The sequence below is a fragment of the Stylophora pistillata genome, chromosome 3, assembly GCF_964205215.1.
Source record: "Stylophora pistillata chromosome 3, jaStyPist1.2, whole genome shotgun sequence".
NCBI lineage: Eukaryota > Metazoa > Cnidaria > Anthozoa > Scleractinia > Pocilloporidae > Stylophora > Stylophora pistillata.
In genome coordinates this window covers 34,140,992-34,154,216 of record NC_142521.1, presented here as the reverse complement: position 1 = coordinate 34,154,216, position 13,225 = coordinate 34,140,992, and the positions used below count along the sequence as shown (strand labels likewise).

Here is a 13,225-nt window from a genome sequence, read left to right as displayed (position 1 = left end):
AGCAAAGCAAAGATTTTCAATAAAGGCTTGCAAATTTTGTTTGCAACGAATCAAAATAACGGAGCCAGTTTGGAATCCTGTTTTGCAGTCTTATTAGCTCTTTCCAAGTACTACTTAGAATATAGCATGAAATCGGACAGCCGGTTGCCCTTTGATATAATCCCAAATTATAATTTTGTTTTACTTCAGTGACTTCAATGCGGTAGTAGGAGTATATTAGGAGAGAAGGAGGCGGAAGATAGTTCAGAGGTAATCGAGGCAGATTTATCGCCAGTCTTTCTCTTCTGTCCAGTCGACATGGTGCACAGCGTACAGATGGTGTCGTTGATTGAATTGTTGGAGCTCGTTACAAAAATCACCTAACAACCAAAAAGGAGACAAAATACCAACAAAAAACACCGTTATTGATGACTGCCTTTAGAATATATTTACTGTTTTCCAAAAGACACGCAAAAACCGGGAGGTGGAATGGTCATAGTAGCCGGCTCCGTTGTGTACAATAGCCTCCGGAATTCGCCGGTTAAGATAAAGATAAAGATAAAAACCTTATTAACGTGTCGGGTAAATCTAGCTTACATTTACGTAAACTAATTGTGGACACCTAACTAATAGTGAATTAAAAGTTAAGAATTATGATTAAAATCCTAAATCCTGTAAGTCCTCTCGGTAGGATGCTTAATTAACTATTGCATAGTGTACAATTTTTACAATTATCTTCCATCATTCCAACTAGGTCTAATTTTCGGATTTTCGTTTTAAACGTATTTAAAGATTCTGAGTTTCTGACTTTTGTTTCTAATCTTGACCAGAGAAATGGACCCAGATATTGTAAGCGATGTTTTCCGTACGTCACGGTATTAAATCTTGGCATAACAAAATCTGAGTTTCTTAAGCTATAGCGGTTGATGTTATTGTTTTGAAATATTTCTTTAATGTATGAAAGAAAAAGTTCGTTCTTTAATTTGTACATAAGAACGGCAATGTCTTGCAATCGCCTTTTTTTTTAACGTGTGTAGCTTAGCCAACTTTAGTAACTTGTCATAGGACCCAGATTTCCTGTTATAAGCTGCTCTCAAAGCTCTTTCTTGAATTCGCTCCAGTTTCCTGTTGTCTGACGAGTGGCAAAAATTCCAGACGATATGGCAATACGTCGGCTGAGGCAGTGTTGCAGACTTGTCTGTAATAAATTTGGCTCTGGTGGGTAGTATACTTCGTAGTCTTGTTAGAACACCGACTTTCCTTCCTGCTCGTTTGCATACTTCACTGATATGTTTACGGAAGTCCAGGTTTTAGTCTACTGTTAGCCCCAGTAGTCTAAGGTCAGAGCCGCATTTTATTATTACATTTGACACTGCTATATCTCCAAATTTTTGGTTTTGTACTTTGGCCCCCTGCACATGATTTGATACTTTTCATAATTACCTCTCAGTAAATTTGACTCGTACCACTTAGATATGGTTTCTCCTTCTTTATTTAAAGTATCTTCTACTCCCTTCACCGTCTGGCCTGCTGCATACAACTGATGGTCATCAGCATACATCGTTAAGTTGTGTTCATTTACAAAGATCATAAAGGGCCAAAATAAAGGGCCAAATGTTGAGCCTTGAGGACAACCCCTTAACACTTCTTTCCATTCACTTGTTATCTCTGTGCCAATTTTCACTCTGTATTTTCTTTCAGTAAAGAAAGACGTTATTAAGCTGATGGATGACGTTGAGAAGTTATATGCGTCCAGCTTTCTCAAGAGCAATGGAGGATGTAACGAGTCGAAGGCCTTTGACATGTCGGTAGATAGAATCCTGACAGTATTACGATCGTCAATTGCTCTTTTACAATTTTCCACTAGTTTAATAAGCGATGTTTCAGTGGTGTGCCTTCAGTTTTTCGATATGCAGTTAGATTTCTGTTTAATGTTGGCTCTATAAATGCCTTTACTTGCTGGCTAAGTAGCCTCTCAAACACATGCAGGGAACAATGTTACTGGCCTGTAGTTCTTCACCTCATAGGTGCTATCATGATCTTTCTTATACACTGGAGTCCACTCTCCCTTTTTCCATTTACTAGGCCAATAACATGCTTCTATACAGTTATTACAAATGGTTGTCAATGATGGGGCTAACTCCTCACTGCCCAACCTCAGGATCGAGTTAGGTACTTCATAATGACCCATTCCTTTTCTGATATTTAATTCCTTCAAGGCTTTCTTTATATCTATACAGTTAAGTCTCTCAAATTGAAACTGGGGACCGTTCACAGGTTTCTTGTACTCGTTTATCCTTTGAACACTTGCGTGGCTCTTTAATTGCTCTTCATTTCATTCTAGAAGTTTGATATCTCCAATACCGTTAGCCACCGAGGAGAAATAATCCAAGAAACAGTCTGCAATTTTTTAATGATCTCGTATGAAAATAACATTTCCATACTTCTCCAAGGTAATGCATTTATCCACCGCCTTCAATTTGTCTTCCAGGAACGGCTCGAAAGTTTTATAAAACTCAGCTAGGTTGTTGTTAAAATCGTCAGTTTTCCTTTCCCAGTATTGTTTGATTGCTTTACGCCTAAATTTTGTTGCTATGTTCCTCCATTTATTCTTTAACTCACCTTTTTCTTGTGTTGGATTCTTTGAGAATTGTTTCGCATATTTACGCTTTTTTCAGATTGCTTCTTTCCATTCCACGTTCATGTATGGTTCGTGGTTTTTTCTTACTCTTTTCCTTTTAATCGGTGTGTGGTCATCAAGAATATATTTCAGCAGAGAATCCCAGTAAAAACATTGCTCGTCAATCGAGTCGAAAATACATCCAACATGCCAAGGCGTTGTTCTGAGATCTTCCCGAAAACTGTCCTCATTTTTTTTCTTGATACTTCTAACGGTAATTACTTTTCTTGGGTGGTAAACTGAGCATTACCACTCATTGAGCCAATAACCATTGAATGATCGCTTATACCTGGATCATACACCATGGCTTCCTTACACAGTTCCGGCTTTTTAGTTAAGATAACGTCCAGTAAAGTTTGGCTCTTCTTTGTAATTCTTGTTGTTTGGTTAAAAGACATGAAAGTCGCCGGTACACATCCTCGATATCACATAAAACTTTACCTTCTCTAATCTGGGGTTTAAGACGATCTAAGTTTAAATCCCCAATAATAACAACGAAGTCCGTCTGCAACGTTGCCCAAGCCAGAATTTCATGAAGATCAATTTCTAGTTTTACCACATATTCACCATTAACTGCTTTAGGTGGTCTCTGAAAACCAAGCACTGTAACATCGTAGTTGCCAAATTTCGATTTGATGACAAGAGATTCGAAAGTATCGTACTTTCTCGGGGGCTGTAATCTCTTGGTTATTAAACTCCGTGAAAAAAAAAATGCCATGAAACCACCACCTCCTTTTACGATGATCTTGTCGATAAAGATTGAAACCATCTAATTTAAATTGACTGTTTGGGTATGAACTTGTGCTTTGACTTCTTCAAATTTATTTTGTACGCTGTTTATGTTCAAATGCCAAAATAATAGTTTTCTACAACTCTTTTGTCTTGATGTCATTAGCCTTGAAAGCGCATCTCCCAGGGGGTTCTTCCTCGAATTATTTGCATGTTATCCTTCATGATCTTGTATGATGGCGGGTGTTTTCGAGATCATTCCATACGTCGTTTTCAGCATTGAACTCCCGATCAGAGCAGTTTTTAAATGGCAGACAGCACTAGTTACAAATCCAGTCGATGTGCAGATTTCCCAAGTAGTAATTAAATTGTGTATCGGTGAATCCAATTAAGGCATTTTGCATGTGACCAGGTTTCGCAATTTGCACATAAGATGGCATTCTTTCAGTAACTTTACAGAGTGACGGAAAATTTCCTCTATGTAAGACAACAACGTGTTGTTAGTTATAATTTTTTAGGACAGTGAAAATCTGTCAATAGAGGAACCACACAAGGTAGTGTAAGCGGACCGTATCTTTTTAATATATTTTTGAACGATTTGGAGATTTTTTTAATGGTTGCCCTGTGCTTTTTAAATATGCCGATGATTCCACTATTCTTTCGCCTATCACTAGGAACAGTGACCCGTCTGCCGACTTAGCAGAACAGTTCTTAACATGGTGTAAAGACAATAGAATGGTCTGCAACCTTGCAAATGTAAAGAGCTGGTTGTTAGAAAGAAAAATCATAATGTACTCTACTCTCCAATTAATAATATTCCCCAATGTAATAGCTTCGTTTTACTAGGAGTAACTTTACAGAGTGACGGAAAATTTGATGAGCATGTAAGAACTAAGCTTGTCAAAGCAAACAAGTGTTTACACGTCCTACGAACATTGAGAAAGGAACATTACTCTCAGGCAGAGATTGATCATCTTTTTATATCCATTGTTTTGGCTAATTTTAGCTATGCACTTTCAGTCAATGGGGGCATCTGAGTCAGATCTTACGGTTGTACAAAATTTTTTAGACCGATGTCATAAACGCGGTTTTATCTCATTTCCAGTTTTTATCAAGAACCTTTTAAACAAACAAGACCGAAACATTTTGAAGAAACTAAAATCAACGGATTGCCACCCCCTGAAAGATATCATTCCTGTCCAAAAGACATATGTACACAATTTAGGAAAAAAGGCTGCGCGCGCCCGAAAATTAATACACAGCGCTTTATGAACACCTTTGTAAATAGGTTGATATTTAAGCTCCATTTATTGTAATGACATACTTTTTAATTCATAATATGCATGTAGATTTCTGTAGTTTCTCCAAATTCATTGTAACATAAGATATGTAGTTTTATCTTATGATGGAATAAAGACTTTATTATTATTATTATTATTATTATGATTTGAGCGAACGTTCTTCCGACACTCCTTACATGGATATTTAACTTTAGCTGATGGTCCTGGTTTAGGATGAACGTTCCCACATAATATAATCCTATCGAACTGGAATGTACTAGTTCCGTTTACAGTATATATATAAGACCCGTGATTTCAAGTATGAATTTCCACGACTTTGTAGTTGTAGTTGTATACGAGCACTGTTGAAATGCTTTGAAAATGTTGAGTAAACTCAATATTTGGGAGCCAACTTTAGCTTCGTTGTTTCGATGTGTGATAACAAATAAGCACAATATCCAAACAGCGATAGATGATTTAATGGAGCCAAATCGAAGCCATCTGTCCGCCATCTTGCACACGCCTTTCGGTTGCTGGCTTCTATTGAAATCCACGTAATCCAAAATGCATTTTTTGCAATCTTACTTTTTCCAAGTAATCCTTGAAATTTAGCATGGAATCGGACAATGTTTCCCTTTCAGATATAATCCAAAATATTATTTTTCTTCCTTCAGTAGGAAAACCATTGTGATTCTCAAATGGCAGTCCAAATTATAGGCCAAAAGGTGAACTTCTACGGTCATAAGATAACAAGATAAATGAATTCAAAAGTCATTACCAAGTACAAAAACTGAGGTCAAAGAAGTGGATGAGGGGTGTTGCAAAGATTTGGATTTGGTAACCCTCAACCATCCGGACCTCGGTAGGGGTATGAGGACGTGAACAATTTATATTGGCTTACCCTGGTAGCGCTTCCTTGTGGGATATCATGTCTCTGCGCTTGCGTAAACATTGCATTCAAAGTAAAATACATTTTCGATCTTTTTTTTCATATATTAGTAACAACCTATGGGACAAAGTTAGAAAGTGAAGATAATCATTAATAAACCTCATTTTGAGTGGGTATGAGCCGTTAGGCAGTTACAAATGATAGTGTTACTGAGAAGCCCATTGGGTTTCTAATGAGTCATGTTTCATCAGAAATTGAACAAACCGACTAAGCTAAAACATCTAAAACGGAATTTCCTGACAGGCAGACATATCTTACTGACATTGCTGCTGTCCAGCAGTGATTGTAACAACTGAGGAAATAATATAATTATTTCCTTTTGTCACAAGTTTATGTCACACTTCACCAAAGCCAGATGGTAGATATTTTGAGCTTGATACAAGACGTTTGCAATTAAGAAATAAATACGATAAATACTTTTGGAATTTTAGAGGTGAATTCCATGTTCATTCAGATAAAGTTTTGACCTCTCAAGATAAATTTCATCAAAGTGCTGACGATTGTAAAACATTAATAACCAAATTGATGACTAAAATTCCCTTTATACTATCCCTTTCTTCGATCTCCATTTACCAGAGAAAGGCTAACAGAATTTGGCGTAAAAGTCTGAACTTTAATTGAGGAGATTTTTAATCGAAGACAGTCTATTACAAACTCTGTGATGCAACTTATATTTCCAGTTTACGTAAGCTAATTTGGAATCCCTGGAGCTATGGTTGTTACCGATACAAGAAAACAAATGAAAGCAAAAATTAATATGGGAACCACCTCTTTATATTTAAATAAGATAAGTAAATAAAGTTATTTTTTATCCTAGAAATGATAGAAAAGTATTAATTAATCTCATAATTGTTTCGCCGAGTTCAATAGAAGAAAAATTCTAAATAGAAAATGCCAGTTTAAACAGATTGAAAATGGAAGTGTGAAATCAAAATACTTTAATTAAGTGGGCCACTCATCGTAAACGGTAACTTTGCTAAATTTCGTACTGTAAGCGCTATTTAAGAAAACCGTTATTCATTCTTCAATTGAGGGCCTTGTCTGCAAAAATTCCCAGATATTTTTATTGCTGACCCATTCTGTAATGTTACAATTTTTTTTCGCAGGTGTTATTCAGAGTCCTTCCTCGTCTAAGTTCTATAAAGCCACGCATGGGTAACTGATTATCCTAGAAAATTACTCCCACAATGAAGGTGTTCTTTAACTTGAAGGATACTTACACTCAACTTCTTTCTAAACGCCAGTGAGGACCGGACGGTTGAGGGTTAATGTCGTTTTGTTTAATCGGATTTCGTATGCTACCTAATTGGTTATATCAACTAAGTTGAAATAGTAAATTGGCCACCGTATCGAATAAACAAGCTGGGCTAACGCTCGAAACGTCAGCTTTTTTATTAGTTACGGTGGCCAATTTACTATTTCAAGTTAGTTCATATAACCAATTACCTTATTACCCCCACCAACGCAGCAACACAGTTTCTTTAGAGACTTTCAGCCTTTATTCATATGCTACCGTTTGGTATCAGATTTTAATCTGATGCCAACTATTTTTAAAAACCGCTACAGAATGCGATCTGAGTACACTTTCAAATTGGGATTTCTACGCCAAAATTGTGAAAGACTTTCTCTGTTAAATGAGATCCAAGACAGGGAGGGTTTAATACCAACCCTCGGTCATTTAGGCTTCACCGACTCAGGGAGATTCTTAAATGGAATGTTGCTTTAATTACTCAGATAAAAAAAAAAATTCAAGGCCTGGCCAAACGAAGAGACATGTCTAGAAACTGTCTCCATGTCGTGCGGAAATACAAAGTGTAAGAAGTCTTCTCGAAAGCCACCCCCGAAGGTAGAAAGTAATACAAAGAAATACTTTTACCAGTACTATTTGACATTCAGAGCTACTACTAGAGCTTGTCAGATCTGTACGGCTGTAATTGGTTAGATTCTAGAAGCCTCCAAATAAATAAAGCGTCATTGCGTTAAAGTTTTTTTCAGTCGATCAGTGGGAAACCAGTTTGCCGATCATGGAAACCGAAGCGCAAAATGCTTGTTAGACCGAACATCACGTTATTTACATTTCATAAGAACTATATAACTAAAAAAAAAAAATACCTTCTGTTTTGGCGTCGGGTTAGATAGAGATGGAAAATTTTTAGATCGCGGGCTTTGGATCTGGTATATCTCCTTGAGAGCTCTTGAAGTTCTTGAGCATCCACCCTGACTGACTCATGCGAAGCTACGTGACGTAATTTGGCATCAAGCAGGGCACAATTGGCTTTAAGATGCTGGGAATGGTTGAACCGTCCTAGCTTTGCATTTTTTGTTCTGTTTTGGAGGTGTCAGCCAGATTATTAGCTATTACTTGGCGCTAAACAACCTATCCTACTAATAAAAGAGAGATTCCGGCTAGCGGTAAATCTACGGAGTACTAGAAGTGCTCGCTGCATGCTCGCCATCTGTACTTTACTAGAGTGCTCGCTGCTCGCCATCTGTATTTTCTAAAGTGCTCGCTGCTCGCAAGAAAGATTGGAAAACTGCTCGTGCTCGCAAAAATAAACACACTGCTTGCATGCTCGCAAAGACCATTCGATACTCCTACTTCGTTCTCCCTCGCTCCATAAGGACGGGTAGGAGATGACCCTGGGAACAAGGTTGGTTCAAGTTGACAATAGTTAACAACTATTCACAGAAGTGGAGGTGGTTAGTGGTGGATATTTACCGAGCCGCGAAGCGGCGAGGTAAATATTCACCGCTAACCACCGACACTGAGGTGAATAGTTGTTTTTAGTATATACTGAAACAGTGAGATAATATACACCACCAAAAATTGATTTTAATTCATACATTCCAGCAACGATTCCAACATTTTCCCGCGAGTAGCGATTCAACGCGGCTCGGATCGCGGTAAGTGATTTTCTGTTTTTGTTGTAAAACCTTGCGTCTCGTTTTTTTGCTGACAGATAAAATTTCTGAAGACATTTGTTTAACTCTGGTGGCGACATTTCTTCAAATGGTGTTGCAAACTCTTTCTATATTTGAAACCATTCTGTAAAAAGTACCATTTAACTTTGATTTTCAAGTAAACAAGTGAGGTTACGCAAGATTAATTTGCATTTGTAAACAAAACCTTTTTCATTGGTTTTTATCGATAAACTGCTGGTTACCATTACCTTTAAACACGGCCAAACCAAATTTAGTCGCTTTCTGTGTTTTCAGGGACTGCTTCGTCGTTATTTGAGTGATTTCTTCGCTTGTCACGGATGCAAACCGGCGCGCCATTTTTTCCCAAGTTGCTCGGAGGTAAGTAGAAAAGGATATTCGGAGTTTGACTAACCAATCAGAGCTCGCCTTCAACGCTATCCACTGTTTTAGTATATACTAAAGAGATTTAGCAAGAGGACGGGAACGTCAGTTGACAATGGCGCGCGCAGCAAAAATACCGGTAAGAAACTGGGTCGAGAACGTCACTCCGTTGTGTTTCAGGGGTGACGCAGCAGAGAGGCACTTTGTCTGCGCATGTTCCATAAAATTTTTGGTTGTTTCGATTAACCGTTGGTATGCGCCCGCGCTGCGCGAACACATTTCTTTCCCGCTTCTTTCCCGGTGGTAGTGGGGAATGAATTACAATGGCGCGTGTATTTGTGTTTGTTGTCATTCTTGTGATTTTTTCTCAATGTTACTTCACGAGAAGCGCGAAAAAATCGAAAAATGGTTGTATAATATGCGGGGGAAAGTCCCAAACACATAATTTTCAGAAGGCGAAAAATTATTTAAGGGATTTTAGTTGTTGTTTTGGGATAGTAGGAAGATCGATCGATGCGGAGAAAGTTATTTGTGAAGGATGTAGAAGGGCTGTGGAAGAACACCGGCGAACTGGACATTCACTTCGGCAGGTTAGTGCTATCTCATGCTCTCACTGAACATTTGAAGAACCCACTTAATATGCAAAAATTACAATTTAACAAACGTTTGTTTTTATTCAAAAGTTTGTTGACATGAATTGCAACCAGAAGGGGCGTATACGCAAACACAAAAGATCAATGTTGAGTAGAGAAAAGACAGATAGCGGTGTCGATAACCGTAGTACTAGAGAGATGGTAGTTGTATCCAGGGAGAGTTTAATAGAAATGGAGGAAAAATTAAGGATTTTCTCAGAAAGTAAGTAAACTTTTTTTCAATCATTTTTCTCGGAAATACCTTCAGATTTGGAAGCTAGAATAAGCAATAACAGTTGAAAACATACTTTGAAAAAAAAGAGATGTTTTTCTGCCAAATTTCCTTAAAAACCTGAACACTTCATTTTGAACAAACTACCCCTGAACCCAAACAGATAACAATCGCACCATTTCAGAAGGGATAAGTTCAAAGACATTCACCAGCTTCCAAATAGATTGTCTAAAAGGATGAACTACCATATGGCTTTAACATAAACCTGCAAGTAACATGACTTAGAACTATATGAAACTGAGTTTACATTTTTCTGCAAATTTTATTTTCCACCTAATGTAAGATGCAACATGACAAAGGAAAGAGAATTGGTCAAGAAAAAGATCTATGGTGACATAGTAGTTAACAAGGAAGAACCACTGTATGATCCAGACAGTTTCAGAGAGTTTTGCATATCAGCAGGTGCTACAAAGTTATTCGATACTATTCTGGGTTCCATCACTAGCTTTCGGCATTCCAAAGACCGCATAAGCCTAAACAAAAAAAGGGTTGTTTCATTCATTTATAATTTGTGCTACTGTCTCAGCCAAACATGCAATCCTCTTCAAATGGACCATGTTCTTTATCTAAGGAGCAATCAGATAAATCAAGATGGCATTGAAACAGAACATATCATGGGGCATGCATGTTCCAGGAGAACTTTTAACAATGTTATGCACAAAATGTCAGAGTCCCATTTCAAATCTTTTGAAGATTTCATAGCCACAGCTACAGATCGCAAATGGCAAATAGTCCTAATAATTGATGATTTCACAGCCATCCACACGAAAAGAAGGCCACAGAAGGAAAAATTGTCAGAGGCAAAGACAATGTGTACTCTAGTTGTTGAAGCTTTTAAAGATATTCAAGCTGTACCAGCAACACATGCCCTTTGTACACATGACCAAAATGGTATAGACATTGAATCCTGCATACAACTAATTACTGCTGCATCATCTATGCATGACATCAGTAACAGTTATGCTTCTGTGATGCCTGACTGGCTGACAAAAGCATTTTTTAATCCTGAACTTGAGAGACATAGATTAAACATTCATCAATACTGTGACAGTGAAAATGTGAGAATGATGCATAAAATGGATGATTTGCACCTCTTAGATTTTGTAGAACTTAGACTGAAGTCAAAGGGAGACTTTGATACTGCCTATGATGTGGCAATGAGCACTGGCTTGGCTGCTCATTTAAAGAAATTTACTGTTTTTCAGCCAGGGGATTGGCCAAGCCAATTTTACTGTAGACAAATCATATACGAATCACTTAAGAAGTTTGTCAGCTCTCATCCTGGATTTTCAGATATTCCTCCACAACAGGAATTCATTCCATCTGATCATTCCTCATATTCTTTTCCAATGACATCTGGTACTACTGATAATCTCTTGAACAACAGCTTGCCACAAGAAACATCACAGCCATCCATTCTGTCTATAGTACCCACTATTGGGCCTCTTCACATTTCCTTAAATAGCAGAGAACATATTGTTAATTCCTATCACCCATTTTTCAAAAAAATATATGAAACAATTTTCCCAAGAAGCAAATTGGCAGATAATCCCAAACCCTGGAGAGTTAGTCTTATTCTCAAGATTGTTTATGGTGGTTGGACACTTATACGGCACAACATAATGGCAAAGTTCTCCAGGTTCAAAGACGTAGAGTATGGGACCCTATTCAATTTACTAGACAGCTATATACCTTTGGTGTTGTCAATATATAGCATTTCTTTCAAACTTAACAATTTCTCTGAGTACTTAAGAGCAATGATCAGAATTCGGATAATGTTTACTTGCCTCCAACGCCGGCACTATAACAAAGCACCACTTGTTTGGATCAACATGTGCTCTCACTGGGGAAAACATGCTCCACAACTATATCAACTACTCAAGAATTACATTGCTACTTTTGATGAATATCCTGTGGAAAACACTCATAGTATACTTCGTTCTCAGACAAAAGGTTCTGATACTGCAGATGAACTCAGGAAAAAGGCAAAGTCCATTTTCCAGTCAAAAGATAAACAGTCCCACTACAGGTCATTTTTCTCCACACCTAAGCAGTTTTCTTTCTCACACAACCAACTGCGCTTATTAAAAGTAAGATGTGCTCAAGTATTGTCCTCCATGTTTAAAAAAATCTCTCAGAGTCCAGGACAGAGTCTCTTGTTCTCAAACAACAGATGCAACACAAGTATCCCAACTCATGTCACACTGCCAACAATGTCTCCCAACAAAAATACGACAACTGCTGTTTACCTCTAGGGTATCACTGTGATATCAAGCCAAATCAAACAAAACAATGTGATTTACCTCAGTGTAATATTTCCAGCCTAGATGAGAATTGGACCCTCTTGCATGGTTGTCATCACTCATTCCATGATGTTTGCCTTGAAGGATCAACTTCATGCCCACTCTGTAAGGGATTTCTGGGAAAAAAAGTAAAAGAGCTTGGTGAGACAGCAAAAAAAGCCATTCTAAACCCCGCATCTAACATGCATGAAACTGAATCCCAACATGATCACAGTAATGAAACATCAGCAATGCCAACAGATTCTTTAGATGAAATCTCTGGGGTAAGAAAAATTGAGAGGGAGGAGTTTGATAGGGTTGTCAGACAGCTGAACAATGAAATTTCCAACCTTAATCCAGCAACCCAAACACTCACCTCTTCCAACCTTAGCCAGAGTCAAACTTATCACCAACCCACACCTTCACCCAACAAGGCACCTCCTCACTGTAGACGATATCACCATCCTGTTCGTGGACACAAGAGGAAGAACAATGAACAGGTTAAATGTCATTTCTGTGAAAATGGTATATGAACAGTCAGTGATAATGTCAGCTGCTCAAATTGTCCTTGTTCATGGCACACAGCAAACCTGAACAAGAGCATTCAGAGTACTTGCGACAACCAATCAGCTCCATTACCAAGACCAGATTCTCAGACTACTCTTCGCATAAATGTCACTGTTGCAAAAGATCTTGATGTTACTGAGTGGCTTCTGCCCTCATACATTTGCCAGTCCTCCATAGGTGGAAGACCTAGTGGCAATAATGCCTGCACCGTTATTTCAGTGCTTGCTGCACTTCATTTTCTGGAAGGAACCCTTCAAATTCCAAAGCAGTTACAAGACCTCAGCATCACAATACCTATGTATACTAATCTCATGATAAAAGGGAATCAGTTATATGACTCTTTCACCCTACCAGTTCAACAACCAAATTTGGAAGTCAGAGAAGTCCTTCAGCATGGACAAAATGATAAAAATGTGAAGAAACTTGAAATTGTTTCAGACCTAGGTTTCTTTACTATGAGAGACCTTGAAGACCACCTTACACAACACCATCATGTGCATCCATCATTTGCAGCAGTATTGATTGTGCCACC

General features: G+C 38.0%; 1 protein-coding gene across 1 annotated transcript; it reads left to right on the top strand.

Annotated features, from left to right (window-relative positions):
* Window positions 1-10,121: 10,121 nt before the first annotated feature.
* Window positions 10,122-12,423, top strand: LOC111328656 (uncharacterized). The gene has a single exon (XM_088754719.1). The coding sequence runs from the start codon at window positions 10,135-10,137 to the stop codon at window positions 12,097-12,099; it is 1,965 nt and encodes a 654-aa protein (XP_088610845.1). The 5' UTR covers window positions 10,122-10,134; the 3' UTR covers window positions 12,100-12,423.
* Window positions 12,424-13,225: the final 802 nt, after the last annotated feature.

What these genes read in the sequence shown, in the direction of transcription:
- LOC111328656 (XM_088754719.1), top strand. Translation starts at nt 10,135, where the DNA reads ATGACAAAGGAAAGAGAATTGGTCAAGAAAAAGATCTATGGTGACATA.